Source organism: Onychomys torridus, chromosome 6 (genome assembly GCF_903995425.1).
Source record: "Onychomys torridus chromosome 6, mOncTor1.1, whole genome shotgun sequence".
Lineage (NCBI taxonomy): Eukaryota > Metazoa > Chordata > Mammalia > Rodentia > Cricetidae > Onychomys > Onychomys torridus.
The window spans coordinates 70,356,465-70,383,984 of NC_050448.1; the positions used below are offsets into that span (position 1 = coordinate 70,356,465).

At 45.4% G+C, this 27,520-nt stretch overlaps 1 protein-coding gene across 1 annotated transcript; it reads left to right on the forward strand.

Moving 5' to 3' along the window:
* The first annotated feature begins 1,439 nt into the window (after positions 1 to 1,439).
* Ctss (cathepsin S) lies at positions 1,440 to 26,659 on the forward strand. Its single transcript, XM_036190872.1, has 8 exons — positions 1,440 to 1,556; positions 3,901 to 4,027; positions 11,400 to 11,522; positions 15,368 to 15,517; positions 18,608 to 18,838; positions 20,451 to 20,616; positions 23,485 to 23,587; positions 26,257 to 26,659. The coding sequence occupies exons 1-8, from the start codon at positions 1,531 to 1,533 to the stop codon at positions 26,354 to 26,356; spliced, it is 1,026 nt and encodes a 341-aa protein (XP_036046765.1). The 5' UTR covers positions 1,440 to 1,530; the 3' UTR covers positions 26,357 to 26,659.
* Positions 26,660 to 27,520: the final 861 nt, after the last annotated feature.

The window sequence follows — 27,520 nt, forward strand, 5'->3', positions numbered from 1 at the left end:
TCTGAAAACGAAGTCTCTAACAGGGCAAAGCCTAGGTCATACATCTGAGCCTGAACTTCAGTGGAGGCTGAGACATAAGGGTTTTGACCTCAACATGGAGTGAAACCTGTGATATACTTCTCCAGATGGAGGCAGGAGGGCCAGGAATGCATGGCCAGACTGTGCTGCATAGCACGGTCAAGCAATCTAGGCTAGAGGAGATCTTGCTTTCAAGGGGCAGGGAAGATAGAGAGCAGAGGAGCATGTGCAGCCTCAAGTCAGTTTCCAGGACCCAAGTCAGGCATCTAAGAGCCACGGATAACTTCAGCTCCAGGGGATCTGATGCCCTCATCTGGTCTCCAAGGACATCTGGACTCATGTGAACATAACTCATATATATATTTAAAAGTAAAATAAATCCTTAAAAAAGAAAACCATATATTCATCTTTAAATGTGATGGTCAATTTAGATATCGTCATGGCTTGTGGCTGTATTTCTTTAACCTTATCTCTTTCAAAAATACTCACATGAGGGTACTCAAGATGGCTTTGCGGGCAAAGGCACTCACCACCAAGCCTAAATTCAGTCTCTAGAGCACACAATGGTTATAGGAGAGGATCTATCTTCAGGTTCTCCTCTGAACTCCACATGCACACTATGACACAGGTTCACCCACCACACACACACACACACACACACACACACTCTCAAAGGATAAACACTTGAAACATTTTCATATTATAAAGGAAACCATATGATACCCAGGAGTTATTTCAAAATAATCTGGGTAAAGAGAGTGTAAATGAAACAACTTGGTCAGTTACTGACAATTGTTGAAACAAGATAACAGTTGCAGAGGGGCTCATTATCTTACTACTTTCTTGTTTTACATCTTGAGGACAAGGTTTCATGTAACCCAGGCTGGCCTGATACTAGCAATGTAGTAAAGGCTAGCCTTGACTCCTTATAGGCTTGCCACACCACTTCTGACCATATCTCTCCTTTTACATATGTTTGCATCTTTTTAGATAAAAAAAACATTGTGGGTAAGTGTGTGTGTGTGTGCGCGCGTGTGTTGAGACGCTTTGAAACAAGGAAAAGGAATCACTGAGTGAGAATTAGGCACAATAGGTCGTAAATGCCTTGTGGTAAAGGAGTAAGACAGAGTTTCCTAGGAAATCATGAAAAGAGCTGAGATTTGAGGAGTCCAGTCCGGATATCTTTACAACTATTCCCTTTCAGAACCGACATTGTGAATTCAGTGGATCATGCAAATGATGTGGGGTTCAAGGGTAACCTTGTTCTTCTTCACTGGGGTCTATAGATGGCCTCCCCCTGGCCTTCTTCAGGCAGCTCACGTGTGGCTCTGAGGTGAGAAGGAAGAGCTGGAGGCCGCTGCTCACGTAAGCTGCACATGAAACCGAAATGAAAGTCCACTTCCTCATTGTGGATGCTTCGTGTGACAAGCTCCGGTTTCTTTTTAATTCAGTTCACCCAGCCTCCTGCTGCCTGGGACATCTTTGGAGTGAGTGCCACACTTCAGGGTGACCATGGGGACTCCTGCCCACGCCACCATGTATGTATTGTCTGCTTTTTTATTTGATTTGTTCATACATTCGGCCTTAAACATTCTCTATCTTTTCATCAGCCAGGCTGCCAGGTTTTTAAATCTTTGCTTTCAGGAAGTGAACTGAAAACAAAAATCATGTCGCACCATTCGCCTCCTGTTTTTCTGACTAGGAGTTTCCTGAGACCTGGGTGACTGTGGAGCATGACCCAAGGGCTCACACGGTTAAAATCCCATCTGTTCTGAATTAAAAAGATCCGGTTCCAGGTGACTGCTGAATTTGTGTCAAATATAGAAACATTGTGGGTGCTGGGCGTGGCGTTGTTTAGAGACAGGGTCGCCCCTCTTAGATTTGGCTGCCCTGGAACTCGACATGGAGATCAAGCTGGCCTCAAACGTGTGGTGCTGTCCATGCCTCTGCCTCTGGAGTCCAGGGGAGGGAGTCACAAGTGCAGGCCCCACCTGGTGGGAAAATGATGTTTGGGGGTACTTCCTTAGGAACGGATCTTTTATTTGTTGGAGAGAAAAGTGAAAAAGGAAAATAACCTAAGCGTGTCCGATCTAAAAACTGAGTTGTCTCTCAGCTGTCTCTAAAGGTGTCTGGACAGTAATTTTTTACTGGAAGCTTATCTGTTGGGTGTTTGTATTTACTTTGGTGTTCAGGGTCAGGCCAAGGACCTCACACCATCACCGGGCAAGCACTCTATGACAGAGCACTATTTGTTGATTTTGGAGATTTGATCTATCTATGTTGGCCAACAGGCCTTGAACACTCTTGCTGAGCAATCCCCCTACCTCAGCTTCTTCAGAAGCTGGGGCTGTAGCTGCCTGCCGCTGCACCTGGCTTGTTTTTTAAATTAAATATTAATGAGGTACTAAGTAGTGTTGCAATCCATGCACACACTAAGTTGTGGTGATTTAAATATTTAAATGGCCTCTTATGACAGAGGCATGTCCTCATATGGTTTCTTCGCTTTATTTTGTTGGTGTTTTTAGATACAGGGCTCCCCTGTGTAGCCCTGGCTGTCCTGGAACTCTCTCTGTAGACCAGGCTGGCCTCGAAACCACAGATCTGCCTGCCTTTCCCTCTGAGCTAAGGAAGAAAGAGAAAGGAGCCGGGCATTGGTGGCACACGCCTGTAATCCCAACACTCTGGAGCCAGAGGCAGGTAGGTCTCTGAGTTCAAGGCCAGCCTGGTCTACAGAGTGAGTTCCAGGACAGCCAGAGCTACAGAGAAACCCTGTCTCAAAAAACAAACAGGGCTGGAGAGATGGCTCAGAGGTTAAGAGCACTGACTGCTCTTCCAAAGGTGTTGAGTTCAATTCCCAGCACCCACATGGTGGCTCACAACCATCTGTAATGAGATCTGGTGCCCTCTTCTGGCCTGTAGGCATACATGCAGGCAGGACACTGTGTACATAATCAATCAATCAATCTTTAAAAAAAAAACCAAAAAGCAAACAAAGGAGGAACTTCCTTGGCTAGATTTGTAGGCAAATTCTAGAAACTCTTTGAGTTTAACTCTCTAAGTGTGTTTGTTTGGGAAAACTCTTTTTTTTTTTTTTTTTAAATTTTAGTTTATTTTATGTGTATGGGTATTTTGCCAGTATGTGTGTATGTGCACCAAGTGCATGCAGTACCCATGGAGACCAGAGGAGGGAGACCGGTCTCTCTGGAACTAGAGTCACAGAAGGCTGATTGCTGTGGTGCGGGTGCTGGGAATCAAACCCAGGTCCTCTGGAAGAGAGACCTCTTAACCACTGAGTATCTCTCCAGCCCACTTGGGGGATTTCTCAAGATATTTTCTTTTCCAGACAGAATCTATTTTCATAGCTCCAGCTGTCCTGGAACTCACTATGTAGACCAGGCTGGCCTCGAACTCACAGAGATTCACCTGCCTCTGCCTCCTGAGTTCTGGGATTAAAGGCATGTGCCACTGCCCAGCTGGAGGTCCCTTTTTAAAGCATTAAAAGTATTAATATAGTATTAAAAGTATTCAGAATAGTATTTGGGGCATAATTCCTTCTTCCTCCTGAACAGTCTAGTAAGTTACTTATATTACTCTATTTTACAGGAGTGTGTTCCTTTGCTAGATGCTGCATTGTTACTTTCTCTTTTGAAACTACATTGCCACATCCATGGTGGTGGTACATACCTGTACCTGGAATCTCAGCACTGGGGAGTCAGAGTCAGGCAGATTGCTACAAGTTCAAGTGTAGCCTGGGCTGCATAGTGAGGACAGCCTGGGCTATAGAGAAACCTATCTTTATAAATAAAAACAAACAAGCAAAAGGAAACTATATGATCAAATACAGGCATCTAACTGCTTCCTCTACTCTCTTCCCTTAAACAGAATGCGATGGCTGTTCTGTGTGCCCCTGGTGTGTTCCCTGGCAATGGAGCAACTGCAAAAAGACCCTACCCTGGACCACCACTGGCATCTCTGGAAGAAGATCCACGGCAAACAATACGAGGAGAAGGTAGATGGGTTGCTGCTCGAGCAGTGTGCTTTTGCACAGAGCATTTCTCCATCCCAAAAGATGTTCGGGCAAGCAGTGTTTCTGACCAGATACTGCTTTGGGTCGAAAGAAAGCACATTCTTGTTGCTATGGGACTCAAGTTACAGTGTGAGAAACAGGACACCAGTCAGTAAGCAGACACAGTGTCGATGGTGACAGGCAAAGAAAAGACACATAAAGCAAGGCAGGGAAGACAGGGGACCTAGGAGACAGCAGCGACACATCTTTGGGAACATGGTAGGAAGGGGAAGGCCCAACAGATAATGTGACGCTTGAGCAGAGGGCTGGTAGATGCAGGGCAACAGACAAAATGGGTGGAAAAGAGGGAAGCTTCTGAGCCAGGGTACAGGACTCGGAGGAAAGACCACATTTGGCACATTTGAGGAACAGAAAGTCTTGGCTTTGGAGACAGCTCAGTGGGTAAAATGCTTGTCATCCATATGAGGAACTGAGTTCAAACCTCTAGAGCCCAGATAAGATGGGGTACAGCAGTGTGTCCTAACCTGAGGTGGAGAAATCGCTTGTGAGCCACCAGCCTGGCACATGCAGGGGCAAACAAGAGACCAGTATCAAAGGGTACAAGTGGAAGACCTCTGACCTTCACATGAACACTGTGGCATGCTCACACCAGCATACACACACACACACACACACACACACACACACACACACACACACCCCATATACACAAGAGATAAAAATAAACGTTTGAAAAATTTATGTGGATGAGTGTTTTGCTGCATATCCGTCTGTAGTACCTTCGAAGGACAGAAGAGAGCGTCAGATCCTCTTACAGGCAGTTGAGAGGCCAAGAGGGTGCAGGGTATCAAAATGGATCCTCTGTAAGAGCAACCAGGACTCTTGACTTCTGAGCTATTCCTCCAGCCCGAATTTTTTTCTGATTTATTAATTTTGTTTGATGTGTCTGAGTGTTTTGCCTGCATGTGTGTATGTGCACCACATGTATGTATGTGCACTGCGTCGGATCCCTTAGAACTGAAGTTTTGGGTAGCTGTGCACTGCCTTGTAGGTGCTGGGAATCAACCCTGGGTTCTCTGCTAGAGCAGCAAAATGCTCTTAACCTCTGACCCATCTCTCACTTTCATAAGTAAAATTTTAAACTCCTCATTACAGACGCTAGCCCACAAAAGTGCTTCAGATACATTCTTTTTTCCTTTTCAGACAAGATCTTAACACGCAGCCCCAGCTGCCCTGGAACCAGTTATGTAGGTCAGCTTGGCCTCAAACTCACGGAGATTTGCCTCTGCCTTCCTAGGGTTGGGACTGAAGGCACACACCACTATGCCCAGCTAGGTGGGGATCCTGACTCTCGCTTCTCACTCTGTTCTCTGGCTTTTGTTTCAAAGTATACTTGTTGATTGTTCTTAAAGTGTTAACCACAGCTTCGAATAAGTAGGTCCTGTAACTCTACAATGTTTTGTGCAAATTAGCAAATTAAATTGAGGTACGCAGTAGTTTTGTGTGGACTTCCGTGCTGTACAGTAGACAGGTCATTACAGGACTCCTCCCGCCTGAGACCCCACCTGCCATCCTTGTCTTTCAATCACCCTTCCTCCAGCCTCAGCTACCCATCATTCTACTTCTTATGAATTTGGCTTTTCTATTTATTGGTGCTATGGATGGAATCTAGGGCCCCGAGCATGCAAGGCGAGTGCTCTGCCTGTGTGCTACACTCTGGGTGACTTAGATGTTTGCAGATCCCACATCAGTGAGATCCGCTGGTGAAGTGTCCTTCCGCGCCTGGCTTATCTAGCAAAGTGTGCTCAGATTCACCCGTCTTGCTGTGTGTGACAGGATCCCTCCCTTTAAAGGCTAAATAGCATTAGATTATGTATATGTACCACATTTTCTTTACCCCTTCATCTGTGGTAAGACTCTTAGGTTGATTCTGTGTCTCAGCCATTGTGAATGGGGCTGCAATAAACCCAGAGAGCAGATATCTCTCCAATGTCTTGATTTTGTTTCCTTTAGATATATATCCAGAAATGGGGTTGCTAAGCAAACGGTAGGTCCATTTTTAGTGGACTAAAATATTTAAGTTGTTTTCTTCTTATATACTTTTTAAAGATTTATTTTATTTGCATTTATGGTGTGTGTCAATGTTTGTGTAAGTATGCACAGCTGCAAGTCAGCACCAGAAGAAGCCAGGAGAGGGCGTTGCATCCCCTGCAGCTGGATTATAAGCAGCTGTCAGTGGCCAGTGCCAGCTGGGAACTGAACTGGGTCCTTTGCAAGGACAGTGAGTGCTCTTAACTGCTGGGCCACTTCTGAAGCCCAGTTTGGTTTGGTTTTGCTTGTTTAATTTTTTTTTTTTTTTCATTTTTTGTTTGCTTTCTTGGTGTTTTTGAGACAGGGTCTATCTACATAGCCCTGGGTGTCCTGGAACCCTCTCTGTGTAGACCAGACTGGCCTTGAGCATACAGAGATCTGTCTGCTTCCCAAGTGCTGGGATTAAAGGCATGTGCCGTTACACCTGGCTTGTTTTTACATTTTTATTGATTTATTTTCTGTGTGTTCTCTTATACATGTGTGCTATGGCTCCTCTGAGACACTCAGAAAACAACCCGGGAAGTTCTCGCCTTCCACAATGTGGGTTCCGGCTTGTCACGCTTGGCTGCAGATGCCTTGGTCCACTGAGCCATCTCACCAGCCCTGTTTTTAATTTTTGTTTTATTTTGTTTTGTTTTTCGAGACAGGGTTTCTCTGTGTAGTTATGGTGCTTATCCTGGAACTCGCTTTGTAGCTCAGGCTAACCTCAAACTCACAGAGATCCGCCTGCCTCTGCCTCCCGAGGGCTGGGGTTAAAGGTGTGTGCCCACCCCCGCCCGGTTGTTTTTCATTCTCTAATCAGTTGTGAGGAATTCTTGTACACCAGGTTAGGACCCAGTTTCATATTTCTGCGTGTGAAATGGATTCCCACACTGGTGGAGCCATGAGGTTGTCCTTTCCTTTTCTGTGGTTTTGGCATCTTTGCTGAATATGGACTGGCCATAAATGCGTCTGTTTGTTCCTGGGTTCTCTCGTGTGTTACACTTCTGCGTTTGTGCAGAATGTTATTGCAATTTTGACAGAGATTATAGAATCTAAATCATTTTGAATAGTTTGGATATTTCAATGACCTAATTCTTCCAATCACTCTGAATTTCTTTCGCCACAATTTTGCAGTTTTTAGCCTTCAGCTGCCTCTCCAGAGCTGCATGTTCTGTATTTATGGATTCAACAAGCTGTGGACTGAAAATATTCTTTTTAGCTGGGTACATTAGCACACACCTGTAATCCTAAGTACTAGGAGGTTGAGATAGGAGAATCAGGAGTTCCAAGTCATCCTTGGCTATGTAGTAAGTTTGGTGCCAGCCTAGGGGGCATCAGATCACCTAAAAGAAAGGGGGGGGACTAGCAATATAGTTCAGCAGGTGAAGGCGTTTACCACCGTGACTGACGATGTGAGCTAGATTACCAGATCTCATGGTGAAGGAGAAAATCAACTCCACAGAGTTGTCCTCTGACCTCACCACATGGGACGGACACACACACACACACACACACACACACACACACACACACACACCACTAAATGTTGAAGATTAAACAAAACAAACACATCTAACCTAAACACATGTAGACTTTAAAATTTTATGTCTACATGTGTCTGTGTATGGGTACGTGTATGTGAATGCAGATGTCGGAGGTGAGGAGAGGGCATCCAATTCCCTGGAGCTAGTTATAGATGTGTAGAGTTACAGACCCAACACAGGTGTGGGGACAGAACATGTGTCCACTTCAAGAGCAGCATGTGCTCTTAACCTCTGAGCTGTCTCTACAGCCCCATAGACTGTTTTTTTCTTAATCCCCTACACAATACAATATAGCAACTACATTATATTATATAAATAATATAAAGAGAATTTGAAGTGAATGTGTATTTATGCATGTAGTTAGGTAAATTATGAGAATAATTGACTTTTTGTTGATTTTTTTTGAGACAGAGTATCTGTATATTTTTGTGAATTATTTCATTTTGATTTTATGTGTATGGGTGTTTTGACTACATGGATGATTCTGTACAATGTGAATGTGGTGCCTACAGGTCAGAAGAGGGCATCAGATCCCTTGGAACTGGAGTTACAGATGGTTGTGAGTTGTCGTGTGGGTGACGGGAATAAAACCTGGGTCTCTGGAAGAATAAGAACCAGTGTCCTTAACCACGGAGCCATCTCTCCAGCCTCCTTACTGTATCTTAAGATGATCTGAGGGGTTGGGGATTTAGCTCAGCGGTAGAGGGTCCTAGGTTCGGTCCTCAGCTCTGGGGAAAAAAAAATGATGATCTGAAACTCACTGTGGAGTCCAGGCTGACTGTGAACTCTCAGATATTGGTGAAATTATTAAGGCCACTCCACGTAGTTTAAAGGGGGGTTTATTTTGTGGGGTAACTTACAAATGAGGGAATAGGTTGTAGGGTCTGGCAAAGGTATGGAACAGTACAGTGGTGTTCTCTGGAGAACTCTGCTCGGTCTACCTCCAGTGTCCAGGGTCCCGGAACCAAGAGCAGCCTCTCTTCTAGATCCTGGGTCTTCGGCTTCCTCCCTCAGCCCCACCTGGTGGGCGTGACCATTACGAAGCCTCAATGGGGGTTGGAACTTCCAGGCCAAGGCTGGGATGGCTATCCACTACACTTAGATATCTTCCTGTCTAGCCCTGAGTGTGAGCCATTGTACTGAGCTTACACTTAAGGGATTTGAGCGACTGAGGCTGTTTGCATTCTTGGGAAACCTGAAATTTCTTAAGTAATAAACTGAATTTATTCTTAAGTAATTTTTTTGCATGTGTGTGGGCACACATGTATGTACAGGTATGGATATTATACATGTGTATGTGTATAGAGGCTCAACCCGGACATTGAGAATCCTCCTCAATCACTCTCCACTGTTTTCATTGACTCATGGTCTCTCAGTTGCACCCAGAGTTGTCAGTACAGCTTGTCTAGATGGGGCACTAGTCTAGATGGGGCGCTTGTCTAGATGGGGCACTTATCTAGATGGGGCGCTAGTCTAGATGGGGCGCTAGTCTAGATGGGGCACTTATCTAGATGGGGCGCTAGTCTAGATGGGGCGCTTGTCTAGATGGGGCGCTTGTCTAGATGGGGCGCTTGTCTAGATGGGGCGCTAGTCTAGATGGGGCACTTATCTAGATGGGGCACTTATCTAGATGGGGCGCTTGTCTAGATGGGGCGCTTGTCTAGATGGGGCGCTTGTCTAGATGGGGCGCTAGTCTAGATGGGGCGCTAGTCTAGATGGGGCGCTAGTCTAGATGGGGCGCTAGTCTAGATGGGGCGCTAGTCTCAGGAACCCTCCTCTCTGCCTTCAGGGTATTGGAGTTACAGACAGACCAACATTCTTACCCAGCATTCACACGGGTATCGGACATCCGAACTCATGTCTGAACACTTGTAGGGCAAGCACTTTATCCACTGAGCCATCTGCTCAGTCCCCTAAGAATTTTTTTTTATATAATTATAGATAGGATTGTTTTCTTAATATCTTTTTTAAATTGTTTGTTGTTTAAAGATACAAAATGCTACCAATTTTTGCAGATTGGTTTTGTATCCTGAGACGTCTGAATCTGTTTATAAGTTGAACAGGTGTGTGTGTGTGTGTGTGTGTGTGTGTGTGTATACACAAGCCAGAGGTAGACATCAGATTTCTTCCTCAATCACTCTCCACCTATTTTTTGAGGTTCTCTCACTGAACCTGGAGCTCAACTTCTGGAAGCAAGCCCTAGGAATCCCCTTATTTCTACCTTCCCAGTGCTGTGATTACAGGCATGTGACTTTGTGTCTCCTCATGGATGCTATGTATAGAAAGCCAGGTCCTCATAATTCAGCACAAGCACTTTACTGGCTGAGCTATCTCCGCAGCTCATGAACACAACTTTTACGAGTATCCTACCTTAATATCTAATTTCTAAATTAACTTATTCTTTTTTCCTTTCCTACAATTTTTTAGATTTATTTTTACTTATTCTAATTTCCTCCTCTAGAGTCTGGATGTGTTCATCATCTGTGCCCTTATGTTTAGCACTAGGATTATTACAAAATTTGTATACAGAGAGAGGGGCTGTGGCCGGACTAAAGAGGGACAGACACTTCTGAGGGTTCCTCACTGAGGCTGAGGCTGGCTTTGTTGACCTTGAAGGGTTTCAGCTGTCAATGGAGACACTGTTGTAAAATATTATTTTAACTAGGCAAAGATGTGCACATTTGTTTATGCTGCGCTTGTTTAACTATGTAAATATGTGCTGCATTTGTCGCGCCTTGCCTGCCTGAGGCTCCTGATTGGTCTAATAAAGAGCTGAAAGGTCATTAGCTAGGCAGAGGAGGGATAGGCGGGGCTGACAGGCAGAGAGAATAAATAAGAGGAGAAATCTAGGAACGAGAGAAGAGAGAGGAGAGAACAAGGGAGAAAGAGGGGATACACCTGGGGTAAGAAGCCAGGCAGCCTCCAGGCAGCCAGACATGAGAAGCAGTAAAAGATATACAAAGGGAAAAAATAGGAGAAAGCCCCGAGGCAAAAGGTAGATAAAGAGAAACAGGTTAATTTAAGTTAAAAGAGCTATCGAGGAATGAGCCTAAAGTAGGCTGAACATTCAGAACTAATAAGAAGTCTCTGTGTCATGATTTAGAAGCTGGTTGGTGGTCCAAAAGAAAAAGCCTGTTCCGGCGGTGGTGGCGCATGCCTTTAATCCCAGCACTTGGGAGGCAAAGCCAGGTGGATGGATCTCTGTGAGTTCGAGGCCAGCCTGGGCTACCAAGTGAGTTCCAGGAAAGGCGCAAAGCTACACAGAGAAACCCTGTCTCAAAAAAACAAACAAACAAACAAAAAAAAAAGAAACAAATTCACAATAAGTAAAGAAGAAAAAGAGAAGGAAATTCATCATGTAGATCGTATATTAATAAACATCTAAAAATTAAAAGAATTGAAATGTGATTTTAGCAGTTGTTTTGGACCATATGCTTCTAGATATATCCACATTTAGTAGAATACTATTTGGGGCATTGGAAAGCAGTTAAGAGCCCTGATGTTCTTGCAGAGGACTCTGGTTTAGTTCCCAGCACCCACCTCAGGTGGCTCATGACCACCTGAAACTTCAGCTCCACAGAATCACTGGCCTCTGTGGATACCTGAACCCACATTCACACACACACACACACACACACACACACACACACACACATACACACACACACACTCAAACACACAGAATATTAAAATTAATAAAATAAATTCCACTTGCATCCATTTTCCTCCTGTTTCAGAATGAAGAAGAAGTACGACGTCTCATCTGGGAAAAGAATCTGAAATTTGTGATGCTTCACAATCTGGAACATTCTATGGGAATGCACTCATACGATCTGGGCATGAACCATCTGGGGGACATGGTAGGTAAATCACCAACAGTCCTTCTTTCATGACTGGGCAAGTCTGTTTTCCGTATCACCAAGAGTAATTTAAGGGACGCTGGGATGCTAACAACAAACCCAAAGGAGACTGTAAGGCAGTGGCACTGTGGCTGTGGTGTGGCTCGGTGGCAGAGCACCCTTCTCCATGCACTTGAAGCCCGAGGCTTCATCCCTAGCACCACCATAAGGAAAGAGAGGAGAGCCAGAAGGTGGTGGCACACTACTTTAATCCCAGCACTGGGGAGGCAGAGGCAGGAGGATCTCTGAGTTCGAGGCCAGCCTGGTCTACAGAGTGAGTTCCAGGACAGCCAGGATACACAGAGAAACTCTATCTTGAAAAACAAACAAACAAAAAAAAAAAAAAAAAAAAAAAAAAAGGAAGAAGGGGAGGGCTGGAGAGATGCTCAGGGCTGTTCTTCCAGAGGTCTTGAATTCAGTTCCCAGGACCCACATTACAACGCACACCATCCATGATTGTAGTCCCATGAGATCGAATGCCCTCTTCTGGTGTGAAGATGTACATGCAGACAAAACATCCTATACACAAATAAATAAATCTTTAAAAAAATGAAAAAGAAAAAGAAAGAAAAGATGGCGCCAGGGTAAAATCGCTCACCGCCAAACCTGAGTCTGACCCTGTGGTCTCATGTGATCCAAGAAGAGAACTGTCTTCTAGAGGTACCTTTAACCACCACGTGTGCTGTGTGTGAGCATGCCCACGTGTAAGAGAAATAAAGACATTGAAAAATTCTCACTTAGTCCTACATTTAAAAAAAAAAAAAAAAAACTTCCTCTCTGCTCCTTCCCTAGCTGACATGGTCTCATGTAGCTGAGGCTGGAACAGTCTATGTAACCGAGAATGGACTTTTTCTCCTGCCTTTACCTCCAGAATTCGGGGTTATAAGTCTGTGTCATCACACTCCACTTACTAAATCTCTCTCTCTCTCTTTTTTTTTTTTTTTTTGGTTTTTCGAGACAGGGTTTCTCTGTGTATCCTGGATCTTACTCTGTAGACCAGGCTGGCCTTGAACTCACAGAGATCCGCCTGCCTCTGCCTCCCGAGTGCTGGGATTAAAGGCATGCGCTACCACCGCCCTCCCCAAATCTCTTCTTTGCAGGAAATTTAAAACTTACAAAATACCAAGGCCAGCCTGGTCTACAGAGTGAGTTCCAGGGCAACATAGAGAAACCTTGTCTTGAAAAACAAAACAAAACAAAAAAACAGAAAACCAAACCAAACAAAAACACCAAAACCAAAAACACCGCCAGCAACAAAATCAAGAATCACAATACTTAAAAATAAAGACAAAAGCCAGGCGTGGGGCAATAGCTCAGTGGGTAAAGAGCTTTGTGCAGGGGTGTGGAGACAAGGATATCCTGGCATCTTGCTGGCAGCCAGTGTAGATAAAACAGAGTTCCAGATTGCGTGAGAAACCATGTCTCAAATAGTAAAATGGATAGTGATGGGACACTGAAGTCAGCGGCTGGCCTACACACACACACACACACACACATACATGAATACATACACACACACACACACACACACACACACACACACACACACACACACGCACGCTTTATACATTGCTTTGTAAGATCCTGCCTTCCTTTCTATCAAAAATCTGTAACTTCTAGTTTTTACCATTTTCTATTTCCCCTTCCTCCTCTTCAAACTGTTACTAATGAAAAGTGCAAGGTTAAAGAAACACACGGTTCACTTCAATCAGCTCCCACAGTCATCCCCACAGTCTCCCCACAGACATCCCCACAGTCATCCCCACAGTCATCCCCACAGTCTCCTCACAGACATCCCCACAGTCATCCCCACAGTCATCCCCACAGTCATCCCCACAGACATCCCCACAGTCTCCTCACAGTCATCCCCACAGTCATCCCCACAGTCATCCTCACAGTCATCCCCACAGTCTCCTCACAGTCATCCCCACAGTCATCCCCACAGTCATCCCCACAGTCATCCCCACAGTCATCCCCACAGTCATCCCCACAGTCATCCCCACAGTCATCCCCACAGTCATCCCCACAGTCATCCCCACAGTCTCCTCACAGACATCCCCACAGTCTCCTCACAGTCATCCCCACAGTCATCCCCACAGTCATCCCCACAGACATCCCCACAGACATCCCCACAGTCATCCCCACAGTCATCCCCACAGTCTCCTCACAGACATCCCCACAGTCATCCCCACAGTCTCCTCACAGTCATCCCCACAGTCTCCTCACAGTCATCCCCACAGTCATCCCCACAGTCATCCCCACAGACATCCCCACAGACATCCCCACAGTCTCCTCACAGTCATCCTCACAGTCATCCCCACAGTCATCCCCACAGTCATCCCCACAGTCATCCTCACAGTCATCCCCACAGTCATCCCCACAGTCATCCCCACAGACATCCCCACAGACATCCCCACAGACATCCCCACAGTCATCCCCACAGTCTCCTCACAGTCTCCTCACAGTCATCCCCACAGACATCCTCACAGTCATCCCCACAGTCTCCTCACAGTCATCCCCACAGTCATCCCCACAGTCATCCTCACAGTCATCCTCACAGTCATCCCCACAGTCATCCCCACAGTCATCCCCACAGTCATCCCCACAGACATCCCCACAGTCTCCTCACAGTCATCCCCACAGACATCCCCACAGTCTCCTCACAGTCATCCCCACAGACATCCCCACAGACATCCCCACAGTCATCCCCACAGACATCCCCACAGACATCCCCACAGTCTCCTCACAGTCATCCCCACAGACATCCCCACAGTCTCCTCACAGTCATCCCCACAGTCATCCCCACAGACATCCCCACAGTCTCCTCACAGTCATCCCCACAGTCATCCCCACAGACATCCCCACAGTCTCCTCACCGTCATCCCCACAGTCATCCCCACAGACATCCCCACAGACATCCCCACAGTCTCCTCACAGTCATCCCCACAGACATCCCCACAGTCTCCTCACCGTCATCCCCACAGTCATCCCCACAGACATCCCCACAGACATCCCCACAGTCTCCTCACAGTCATCCCCACAGTCATCCCCACAGTCATCCCCACAGTCATCCCCACAGTCATCCCCACAGACATCCCCACAGACATCCCCACAGACATCCCCACAGACATCCCCACAGACATCCCCACAGTCTCCTCACAGTCATCCTCACAGTCATCCCCACAGTCATCCCCACAGTCTCCCCACAGACATCCCCACAGTCTCCTCACAGTCATCCTCACAGTCATCCTCACAGACATCCCCACAGTCATCCCCACAGTCTCCTCACAGTCATCCCCACAGTCTCCTCACAGTCATCCCCACCGTCATCCCCACAGTCTCCTCACAGTCAAGCTATATCTACATGGGTGCCACTACCACTCATTTTTCTTAGTTTTAAAATACATTCACTTTTTTAAAAAAATACATTCACTTTTACAATTTTTAGTATTAAAAAAAAAAAAAAAAAGCCGGGCAGTGGTGGCGCACTCCTTTAATCCCAGCACTCAGGAGGCAGAGGCAGGAGGATCTCTGTGAGTTCAAGGCCAGCCTGGTCTACAGAGTGAGATCCAGGACAGGGTCCAAAGTTACACAGGGAAACCCTGTCTCGAAAAAAAAAACAAGACTGTCCCAGCCTGACAGCCTGAGTTCAGCCCTGGGGCCCCAGACGGTAGGAGGAGTGAACTGATTCCACACGTGAGCCACGGCACACGTGTCCACACGTGTCCACAGACATCTGCACGAGAAAGGAAGGAGGGAGGGAAAAGAACCACTCTAAGTGCACAGCGCTGTTACTCATTCCGTAGACCAGTGAGGAAGTCACAGCTCTGATGAGTTCCCTGAGAGTTCCCAGCCAGTGGCAGACAAATGGCACCTACAAGTCGAACCCTCACCAGAGACTGCCTGATTCTCTGGACTGGAGAGACAAAGGGTGTGTCACGGAAGTGAAATACCAGGTGAGTGTCACCAGCCCCTGCGCCCTGGCCTGAGTGCACCTTCCTGTGTCTTTGCTACTTCCTGTCTGCTTTTATTATTCCCGTCTTCCTCACTAAATTCTAAGGAGTTTGTCGTTGTTTGTTTTTTGTTATTTGGTTTTACTTATTTCTTTATTTTGGCTTATATACATAGCCCAGGCTGGCCTTGAACTCACAACATGACAAAACTAAGTCCCCTCCATATTTTGGATTTTAGCCCCTTATCAAATATGTAATTTGTATGCTCAGCCTGCAAAATATCTTTTAATGAGAAAAAATTCTTTTTTTTTTCAAGACCAGGTTTTTCTGTGTAGCCCTGGCTTGCCCTGTAGACCAGGCTGGCCTGGAACTCACAGAGATCTACCTGCCTCTGCCTCCTGAGTGCTGGGATTAAAGGTGTGAGCTACCGCTGCCCAGGTGAGCAAAAAAGTCTAAGCACAGAAGCTAGACAGTTGGTCCCCAGTTGAGAGCACTCACTGCTCTTCCAGAGGACTTAGGTTTGGTTCCCAACAGCTACAACAGGCAACCACAACTGCCTGTAACTCCAGCCTCAGGAGATCCAGCGCCCTCTTCTGGCCTCTGTGGGTAGCTGCACATACATATACATAAATAAATAATAAAACAAATCCTTTTTTTAGATTCTGTGATAATGTTTGAAAACAGTTACCCTAGGGTTAAAGCCCCACCCCCTTTTTTTTGAGCTGAGGATCGAACCCAGGGCCTTGCGCTTGCTAGGCAAGTGCTCTACCACTGAGCTAAATCCCCAACCCATTTTTTTTTTTAAAGATTTATTTATTTATTATGTATACAGAAGAGGGCACTAGATCTCATTACAGATGGTTGTGAGCCACCATGTGGGTGCTGGGAATTGAACTCAGGACCTCCAGAAGAGCAGTCGGTGCTCTTAACTTCTGAGCCATCTCTCCAGCCTGCCCCCTCCTTTTTTTGAGGCATCATTTTGTGACAGAACACTGGAGTTTGTGGATGCCTGACATCACAAATGTCAATGAGCAGAAACAGGAACTAAATTTTTATTTATTTATTTATTTTATGTATATACATGTTTTGCCTGTGTGTGTGTGTGTGTGTGTGTGTGTGTGTGTGTGTGCGTGCTTGTACCACATGCATGCATGCCTGCAGAGGTCAGAAGGCATCAGATCCCCTGGAACTGGCATTACAGAAGGTTGTGAGTCACCATGTGGATACTGAACACCAAAACCTGGTCCTCTGTAAGAGAATCGGGTACTCTAACCACTAAGCCATCTCTCCAGACTAAGGTACTGAATCTTTAGGCTACATTTCATTCTGAGAGTTGGTAGCCTGAGAAGGTAGCAGAAGAACCTTCTGGAAATCTGCCTTACATCTCATCTCCGGGCAGCAGGCTTTATAAGGAGTTATTCCAGAGCTGAGCCTTGGCCTCTGGTCAAGTGGTCTGCCTCGTCTGTGAGACTCTTGGTGTTAGTGCCCCGTCCCGATCACCTCCTGAGCAGTCACATCATCACCTCTCTGCGTGGCTGGCTTGTCTGCTTCCCAGGACCACTGAGCCTCAAGGTCCTCATGTGGTGTCACGGGGTAGTGCATTGACTCTGAACAGCAAATCATTCACTGTTCTGGCTGCACTGTTTACAGTGCATACTGACCGCTCCTTTCTTCAACACGAGGTGCAATGTGCCCTTAGAACACAGAACACAAGTGTGTTGTTCTAACTACAGCACAGCCACTGCGCCTTAGCCTACTGCTATTTCATCCAGCAATGACGTCTTTGCAGTTACCAGCCTGCTTCCCTAGCAGCGGCATGATGGGAATTTTGTCCCAGCAGGCACCAGGCCTGCCGCTGCCTCTAAAGGTAGCTTTAACTAAATCTCTATCGTTCTAGTTATAAATAAGACTCAAGAATCAAAGGCCAGGGTAAGAAATATTAGCTCCGAGAGGCTGAGTTGCAACTAGCTAACGTTCTCTCCTTGCTGGCATCTGCGAAAGATCCGTTTCCACTTCACCAAACCAGAAAAAACTGCACCACTCCACATCCCTGCCTGCTACTCTCTCTGTCTCCTCTCCTCTCTCTCTCCCCTCCCCCTTTCTCCCCACTCTGTTTCTCTCTCTCTCTTTCTCCCCTTACCCCATGCCCTCTGATGCTCTATGATTATTTTCTGTCAACTAGTTAGTTGCTGATGCAGCCTCCTGACCCCAGATTAATTTTTTTCTTCTTCTTTTTTTTTTTTTTTTTTTTTGGAGCTGAGGATCGAATCCAGGGCCTTGCACTTGCTAGGCAAACGCTCTACCACTGAGCTAAATCTCCAACCCCTAATTTTTTTTTAATTAACACAAATGCAGAGTCAGGGTTCAGTGTGATCGACTATCCCCCACTAAAGCGCCCCTCTGTCCCTCCTGCCCAGCTCAGTTGGACCGAGTTATTCTATGTCTCAAAATCACTTTCCTGTTGAGTGGGGGGTAAAGTTTAAGAAGGAAGGACATGATTGCTCCTAGGTATGGTGGAGGTTTGTTGTAGATAAAAGGAGAGCATAGCCAGAGGCAGGGACATCTGGGAGCCCAGAGTGAACAAGACCAGACTGAGCTGGACTGGTGAGGAGGCGGGAGGGGAGGAGAGTCAGGAGAGTAAAGGGTGTATGAAAGGCAGGATGATACCAGAGAAGGTGGGAAGAGCAGCCCAGTCCCTGAGCTGGAGAAGTTTAGGGGAGGCAATGGGGCATGCCAGCCCCTGTAACAGGCAGGGACTGAGGGATGCTGGGAGAACCTGGTGGCCAGATCTGGTGTGATGCGTTAAACAGGCACCTCAGCCACTTGTCCCGTTAGGTTTGAGGCCTACCTAACACCTGTGGCACCTGTTTTCTTTGGAGGGGAAGACAGTTGGGACGTTGCACATGTTTGGTGTGTACTGTCAGTGCATTCCAAACGCCCGCTGTGACCAAGCTCCCTCCATTGTCTGGACAGTGTCTTCCTTCACTAAGAGAGAAGGCGTCAGTGAAGGAGGGAGCCATGGCAGAGCTGGAGCCATCATTGGTGCTATGGAAGCTATCTTGACCGAGTCTGAGCCTGGCTTCTCTGTTTCAGGGTTCCTGTGGGTCCTGCTGGGCTTTCAGCGCCGTGGGGGCCCTCGAAGCGCAGCTGAAGCTGAAAACGGGGAAGCTGGTGTCTCTCAGCGCACAGAACCTGGTGGATTGCTCCACCGAAGCAAAATATGGGAATAAAGGCTGCCAGGGTGGCTTCATGACAGAGGCCTTCCAGTACATCATCGATAATGGCGGCATCGAGTCCGACGCTTCCTACCCCTACAAAGCCACGGTGCGTCACGTTTGTCCCCTGTGACTTCATTCCCCCCACTGACACCACCAACGCAACTGCTTGACCCCCTCCAAAACCCTATGAGCAGCCCCTCAATATCGGAGTTATCGTCGAATTGCAGTGACCTTCTTAATCAACCTGTGGGGTTTTGGGTCATTGTTACTGGGTCTCATGACACAGTCCAGGCTGTCTTCAGTTCACATCCTGGTTGAGGAGGCTCTGAATTTCTGTTCCTTCTGCCTGTACCTCCCAAATGTTGGATTATAGGGGTTTGCCACAAAGCCCCAGGCAGAAAATATTTTCAAACAGGAAGGTAGTATTCATATTTAAATACAGGCTTAAAGAAAATATTTTAAAAGCCTTCTATATATTATCTGATATTTAGCTTTTTATTCCTACAACCTGCAATGCTTAATGATATTCCCCGGTCATCATCAAGCTCATTCTCCACTCAAAAGGTGCAATAATGTTATCCTCTTAGCCTCAAGATTTTTGTTTTGTTTTGTTACAAATTCTGTTGGGTAATATACCCCTCCCGCCCAGACATAGAAAAGAAAAATTACCCCAACAGGGCTGGCAAGATGGCTCATTAGGTAAAGGCACATGTGGCCAAGCCTGACAACCTGAGACTGATCACTGGTCCCACATGATAGAAAGAGAGCCAAGTCCAGTAAGTCATCCTCTGACCTCCACACTGGCATAAATAAATACAATAAAAATCACACCTTAGGGATTGGAGAGACAGCTCGGTGGTTAAGAACTGCTCGTCCAAAAGACCTGGGTTCTGTTCCCGGCAACCACGTGACAATTCACTGTCTGTAACTACAACTCCAGGGGAATCTGACACCCTCACACAGACAAAACACCAATGCACATGAAATAAAATTAAACATTTTCTTTAAAAATCACATTTTAGCCAGACAGTGGTACCTTTATTCCCAGCACTTGAGAGGCAGAGTCAGGAAGATCTCTGATTTTGAGGCCATCCTGGTCTACAGAGCTAGTTCTAGGACAGCCAGGGCTACACAGAGAAACCCTGTCTCAAAAAAAGCAGAAACAAAAAAATCACATTTTAAAAAATTATTCCTTGAAAACTTCCTACCTCCAGTACTATTATTTTGGTTTATTTCTTTCAGCTGCTTTTTCTGTTATGATTTAGGGGGAAACACAGTCACATGTTCAACAAACATACATTTGTAACCTCCTGGGTTTTTTTGTTTTGTTTATTTTTTGCTTTTGAGACACAATCTCACTATATAACTGCGGCTGGCCCAGAACTCCTTGGCTCTGTAGACCAGTCTGGCCTTGAACTCGCAGACCCACCTGTGTACTGTCTCTTGAGGTTACGTTTGTTTTGTGCAGTCTCGTATAGCTGCAGCTGAGCTAGAGCTTGGCTGAGAAGCTTATGCTACCATGCCCAGCTTGAGACAGTGTTTAAACAAAGAAATGGAAAAACCCAGAACAAAACAATAAAGAGGGGGTGGGGGAGGGAAAGACGGGGAGAGGATCTTAGACGGTTGAAAGGGTAAAGTGTGTGGGTGGGGAAACATATTTGAAATCCAGGAAACTGAAGTAGACTATGCTTGTTTTTTTTCTTTTTTCTTTTTGGTAGGATGGAAAGTGTCACTATGACTCAAAAAACCGAGCTGCCACATGTTCCAGGTACATCCAGCTTCCCTTCGGCGATGAAGAGGCGCTCAAGGAAGCAGTGGCCACTAAAGGACCTGTATCTGTGGGCATCGATGCCAGCCACCCTTCCTTCTTCCTCTACAGAAGTGGTAAAACGGAGGCACTGGCCTCTTGTTATTCGCTTGGTGTGGGCTGGGCATCCGTACCTCATTCTAACTGGTGAATCTCACCAGTTAGAGCTGCTTAGCACCACTCCACTAAGTTCTTCATGGAGCCTCTATCCTCTCATCCATACGGTGACTCTAATGGACACACGAACACTCTTGGCAAGGCTAATCTGCCTCGGGGCGGGAGAGTGGGCTCAGTGGTTAAGAGTACTTCTTGTGGCAAGGGACCCAGATTTCATTCCTGGACCCCACCTCCTTGGGCACATCCAGACAAAATGCCCATACACATAAAATAATAAAAAATAAGCTGGGCGGTGGTGGCGCACGCCTTTAATCCCAGCACTCAGGAGGCAGAGGCAGGCGGATCTCTGTGAGTTCGAGGCCTGCCTGGTCTACAAAGTGAGTTCCAGGAAAGGTGCAAAGCTACACAGAGAAACCCTGTCTCGGAAAAAACAAAAACAAAAACAAACAAACAAACAAAAATCCACAAACAAGATTAAAGAAAAAGGGTTAGCTGGACTAAGCCACTCAGCCTGAAAGCATTAAAAACTATGCAGATGAAAACCTGTTACGGACTACACAATCCACACATAAAAATGAGTGGCCACCAAGTGTGGTGGCTGTATCCGTAATTCTAGCATTCAGGAGGCAGAGGCAGAGGGATGACAAGGTTGAGGCCTGGGCTACACAGTGAGACTCTATCAAAAAGGAAAAACAAAGCAAACAGAAAAATTAGTCTTTTTTTAATTCATCAACAGTGTATTATATGAACTAAAAATCAAGAAGGCACTTCCACAACAGGGGGCCTAATAATAATAATAAACATCTAGAGAGCAGAAGACACCATAGTGAGCATCAAAAGGATACACACACAGAGGCAAAAGACATATCCTCTGTTTATGAAATGCAGCCAAATATCAATAAAATTCTTCACAAAACTAGATAGAATAATCTTTAAGAATGTATGAAACCCTGAAACCACTTAATAGCCAAAGCTATTTTAACAATAGGAGCAAAGCAAGAGAGCACATTCTTTGGGGCTGGAGAGATAGCTCAGCAGTTAAGAGCATTGACTGCTCTTCCAGAGGTCCTGAGTTCAATTCCCAGCAACCACATGGTGGCTCACAACTGTCTGTAACTCCAGTTCCAGGGGATCTGACACACTCACATAAACACACATGCAGGCAAAATACCAATGCACATAAAGTAAAAATAAATAAATTTTTTAAAAAAAGAGCACATTCCTGAGTTACAGCAACCAAACAGCATGGTGCCAGCATGAGAACAGACCCCAGACCAACAGCAGAGAACAGCAGGACTCTGTCTCAAAAACTTAGCTAGGCATGTTGTCACATGCTTGTAATTCTAACACTTGGAAGTCGGAGGCAGGAGGTTTACTTCAAGTTTGAAGCCAGCCTGGCTGGCCTTGTTAGGCTTCTATCTCTGTGTTAAAACTGACCAAAAACAACTTGGGACAAAGTTTATCTGGCTTACATTCACAACGCATCACCTAGGGAATCCAAGGCAGGGACTGAAGCAGACACCATGGAAGAACGTCATGGCAGGCTTGCTCCCTCCCTTGGCCTTCTCAGTTTGCCTCCCCTCTGTGTAGAACTCCCTCTGTAGCCCAGGCTGGCCTCGAACTCACAGATCTGCCTGCCTCTACCTCCTGAGTGCTGGGATCAAAGGCGTGTGCCACCACCGCCCCGGCCTCAGTTTGCTTTTTATTCCATCTAGGAGTACCTAGAGGTGGCACCACCCACAGTAGGCTGGACCCTCCCACATCAATCATTTTTCAAGACAGTGATCTACACACTTGCCTGCAGGCCAATCTGATGGAAGTATTTTCTCAGTTGAGGTTTCTTTCCCCAAATAAGGTAGCTTGTGTCAATTCAACAAAAAGTTTACCAGGACACTGACTATATTCTGAGACCAGCCAGGCAAGACCACGTCTCAAACAAGCATATAGATAAAGATAACTGAATGCTGGTGACATGGAGAAAGGGACCTTTGCACACTGACTATAAGAATATCAATTGGGGTTGGGGATTTAGCTCAATGGTAGAGCGCTTGCCTAGCAAGTGCAAGGCCTGGGGTTTGATCCTCAGCTCCCGCCCCCCAAAAAAGAATATCAATTAGGACAGTGTTTAAGAGAAATGGTGTAGAAATTCCCCCAAAAGATAAAAAATAGAATTATCATTTGACCCAGCAGTTCCACTACAAAGAAATTAAATCAATATATTGAGAAGACATCTCTGGAGTTCATTACAGTACAGTTCTCAACAGCCTAAGTGACCATCGACCGATGAGTGGAAAGAGAACGGCACACATACAGCATGGAATACGATTCTGTTTTTAAAAAATAGGATGCAGGAATGGGGTGTGGCTCAGATATTAAAATGTTCTCTCACCATGCATGAAGCCGTGGGTTCAACCTCCAGCACACATACATACTGGGCATACTGGTACAAGCCTGTCATCTCAACTCTGGGGAAGTGGAGGCAGGAGGATCAGCAGTTCAGGGTCATCTTTGACTACTTATCAAAAGCCAGTTGGGGGCTCTGTGAGACCCCGGCTGTGATCTTAAGCACTATGGAAACTTAAAGGAGGGCACTTAACACTTCCCTAAGGTTGGCACTTAACACTTCCCTAAGGTTAACACTTAGAACTGTGTATGCCGTCTTACACAGCTCAATGACACAGTCCCTGAGCATCCACGGTATGCAGAACCCTGTATTATATGCAATCATTTTGTGCTATCTCCCGGAACCTTATACAAAGCAGCCGAATGTCCAAGTGTGTTTGTTATCCCGTAGCACTTGCCTCTTTCCCATCTGTGTTTTATCCCAGGTGTCTATGACGACCCCTCCTGTACTGGTAATGTCAATCATGGTGTCCTAGTGGTTGGCTATGGGAACCTCGATGGGAAAGACTACTGGCTTGTGAAAAACAGGTAATACATTTGCACATCAGTGTCAGGACTTGGGGGTGGGGGTGCGCATCAGCAAACGTGCCCTTGATGTTAGGATGCTGGTCACCATAGCAACAAGGATGAGCTTTTATATTCCCAAGAGGAACTACTCACTGCCTCACTCGGGTGGTTATTAATAAGAATGGCCCTCGGCGGTGGTGGCACAAGCCTTTAATCCCAGCACTTGGGAGGCAGAGCCAGGCGGATCTCTGTGAGTTCAAGGCCAGCCTGGGATACAGAGTGAGTTCCAGGAAAGGCACAAAGCTACACAAGAGAGACCCTGTCTTGAAAAACAAAACAAAACAAACAAACAAACAAAAAAGAATGGCCCTCATAGGCTTAGTCATCAGGGAGTGGCACTATTTGAGAAGGATTAAAATGATTAGGTGTGGCTTTGTTGGAGGAAATGCGTCACTGGGGGTAGGCTTTAAGCTTTCAAAAAGCCAAGCCAGGCCCAGTCCTTCTCCCTCCCCCTTTCTGTTCCCCTCCCCTCCCCCTTATGGATAAGCTCTTGGCTACTGTCCTAGCACCTTGCTGCAGCCATGCTCCCAGCCCTGGACTGGACCCTCTGAAACTGTAATCAAACTCCTAATTAAATGCTTTCCTATAGGAGCTGCTGTGGTCATGATATCTCTTCACAGAATAGGACAGTGACTAAGACACCACATTTATCTTTGTTTTCATGATTTGTCTTCTATAATTCTTTCCATTCTATTTTATATTACATTCTAATTTATATCATTTGGCGTTTTGAGATAGGGTCTTGCTATTACGCCTAGATGGCCTGGAACTTACTTTGTGTTTCAGGCTGGCCTTGAACTTACAGCCATCCTTTGTCTCTGACACCTGAGTGTTGGAATCCCAGATGCACATTGCTGATCTTGGTTTCTTTTCTATCATTCCTACTCTGCTCCTTTTATACTCTTACACTCAGTATTCATGGCTGCAGTTTTTATGTGGCAGTGTCAGGGCTAGCCTGAGAACGGGTGCTCTTCTTTACTCTTTCGATTGTCTTCTTTTTTCTTATAACTGCATGTGAAAGTGCACGGGGTGTGGGGGTGTGGGGGTGTTTCTTCAGTGACTGAAACAATCTTTTCTCTTGTAGCTTACTGAGTTTATAAAGGACTCTCCTAAGTAATATTCTAAATGGCCCCCATCCAAGCCTCTTCTCCCCTGTCCCTTTTTTTTTTTTTTTGAGACAGGCTCCCATGTAGCCCAGGCTGGCTTCAAGTTCATTATGTAGTCAAGGAGGATCAAGAATTCCTGATCCTCCTGCTTCTATCTCCGTGGTGTTGGGATTAGAAGTGTATGATGCTCTGTGCCCAGGCAAATGAGTTCTTAAATACACAGATGTGGTTTACACAGCAAGCCGGAAAGCTGTAGAACCAGGCAGCTCATCCCCTCACAAAGGAGAATGCTCTACTTCTGCATAGCTTTAAATAGGAAAGCGTCTCATCCATTTCTGGATCATTCACAACTGTATTATTTATCATGTGCTTTAGAATTCATTGCTGTATAACACTTTCATAATGGCTGCTCAAAAATACTCTTAGTATTTCTCTAGAGAAATGTGTTTGCTGGAAAGTCATTAGGTTACCCTTAAGCCAAACACTGTGACAGCTAATGCTTAGAGTCCTGCTCCTTAGGAGGTAGAGTCAGAGGATCGGGACTGTAAGGTCAGTCTCAGCTGCATAGTAAATTTAAGGCCAGCCAGGGATACATGAGACTCTAGTCTAACAATAACAACAACAACAAAAGCCATCATCTATGACCCTATTGTGCAAAGACATTAGAGATGAAGTGTTATAAATAATACACTCATTCCTTACAGAAGGCATGCTTAGAAAGCAGGAATGGATCTTATACTATTGTCCTTAAATGTAAGTCAATATGGAGCTAGTGCGTGTGGTGGCTCACACCTGTAATTCCAGTCCTGGAAAGTCAAGGCTGGAAAATTGCTGTGAGTCTGAGATTAGACTGTGTGTTTATGTTGTCTACAAACAACAAAAAACAAAACAAAACAAAAACTTAAAAACAAGCCAGGAATGATAGCACACACCTTTTTTTTTGTTGTTGTTGTTTGTTTTCCAAGACAGAGTTTCTCTGTAGCTTTGGAGGCTGTCCTGGACTAGCTCTGTAGACCAGGCTGGCCTCAAACTCACAGAGATCCACCTGCTTCTGCTTCTCAAGTGCTGGGATTACAGGCGTGTGCCACCACCGCCCGGCTGATAGCACACACCTTTAATCCCAGCACTCAGAACCAGAGACAGGTAGATCCCTGTGACACAGTCTGGTGCACATAGGAAGTTCTAGGCCATCCAGGACTACATAGTCAGACCCTGTATAAAAATATATATAAGTGTAGGGCTGGAGAGATGGCTCAGTGCTTAAGAGCACTGGCTGTTCTTCCAGTAGGGCCCGGGTTCAATTCCCAGCACCTATATGATAGCTCACAACTGTCTGTAACTCCAGTTCTAGGGGATCTGACACCCTCACACAAACATACATGCAGGCAAAACTGCAATGCACATAAAATACAATTAACTAATTAAAAATATGTATGGGTTTTAGGAGGAAGCAAAGAGATAAAAATATTGATAATATGGTTTTATTATATTAATTTATAAATTGTGTTATTTCTCTTTTTATAGCTGGGGCCTTTACTTCGGTGATCAAGGATATATTCGGATGGCAAGAAATAATAAAAATCATTGTGGGATTGCTTCTTATTGCTCTTACCCAGAAATCTAAATCATGTCTTCTTCTAACAAGTCATGAAAGTGAAATACACTCTAACTTTTTCACCTGTTCTGTCCAGAAGAAACAAATGTGTCATGATCAATGTCTGTTTAATGTATTCACTATGTTATAGTTTGTTTGCTTGATAACTTTATCTCTCTGAAAAGTCTGTAAACAAGTTAAGAATGTACTATAGATGGAACTCTGTCAGAGTCTGTCCCCAGGACATTCATATTTGCTCTTTCTATATCTTACACCCTGTCATCTTTATAACATATCCCTAAAGAGCTTAATAAATCTATAATTTCAAATGTCTATTTTTGTCCCATACCATATTTTCAAACCATTCTTAGTTAACCTTTATACCCTCTCATGAGCATGGCTATGTTAGTGATGAGCTATAACCACAGTGATGAAGAAATGTTATAAAAACTAAAAAAAAAAAAAAAAAAAAGCTAGGTATAGTGGCACAGGACTTTACTCCCAGCGCTTGGGAGGCAGAGGCAGGTGGATCTCTGATTTTGAGGCTAGTCTTGTCTATAGAGTGAGTTCCAGGGTTACACAGGGAAAGCCTGTCTTGAAAACAATTACAATATCAAAAACCCTGCAAAATGATGTTCAATTATAAAATGTCCAGAAGACTAAGTTGTATTTTGATTCATAAAATTATTCAATAAATGTCTTAAAATTGAAACACATAAAGTCAGGTGGTGATGGCGCATGCCTTTGATCCCAGTACTTGGGAGGCAGGTGGATCTCTGTGAGTTGGAGGCCAGCCTGGGCTACAGAGTGAGATCCAGGATAGGCTCCAAAGCTAAACAGAGAAACGCTGTCTCAAAAAAACAAAACAAACAAACAAACAAAAAATGAAGCACATAAATGATTAAAAGCAAAGCTGTTTGTTTGTTTGTTTGTTTGTTTCAGGGAAAAGAGGGGAAGATGGCTCAGTGGTTGAGAGCACTTTGTACCTCTTGTAGGGAACATGGGTTCATTTTCCAGAACCCACATGGAGGCTCTCAGCTATCCACCATCCAGTTCCAGGGTGGTCCACTACCTTCTTTTTTCTAGTCCCAGTGAGCACCACACACACACACACACACACACACATACACACACACCACACATACACACACACCACACATCACACACCACATACACGCACACCACACACATACA

What these genes read in the sequence shown, in the direction of transcription:
- Ctss (XM_036190872.1), top strand. Translation starts at nt 1,531, where the DNA reads ATGGGGACTCCTGCCCACGCCACCAT. An exon ending in CCTACCCCTACAAAGCCACG is followed by an intron (nt 18,839 to 20,450) that starts GTGCGTCACGTT and finishes TCTTTTTGGTAG; the next exon opens with GATGGAAAGTGTCACTATGA. An exon ending in TACTGGCTTGTGAAAAACAG is followed by an intron (nt 23,588 to 26,256) that starts GTAATACATTTG and finishes CTCTTTTTATAG; the next exon opens with CTGGGGCCTTTACTTCGGTG.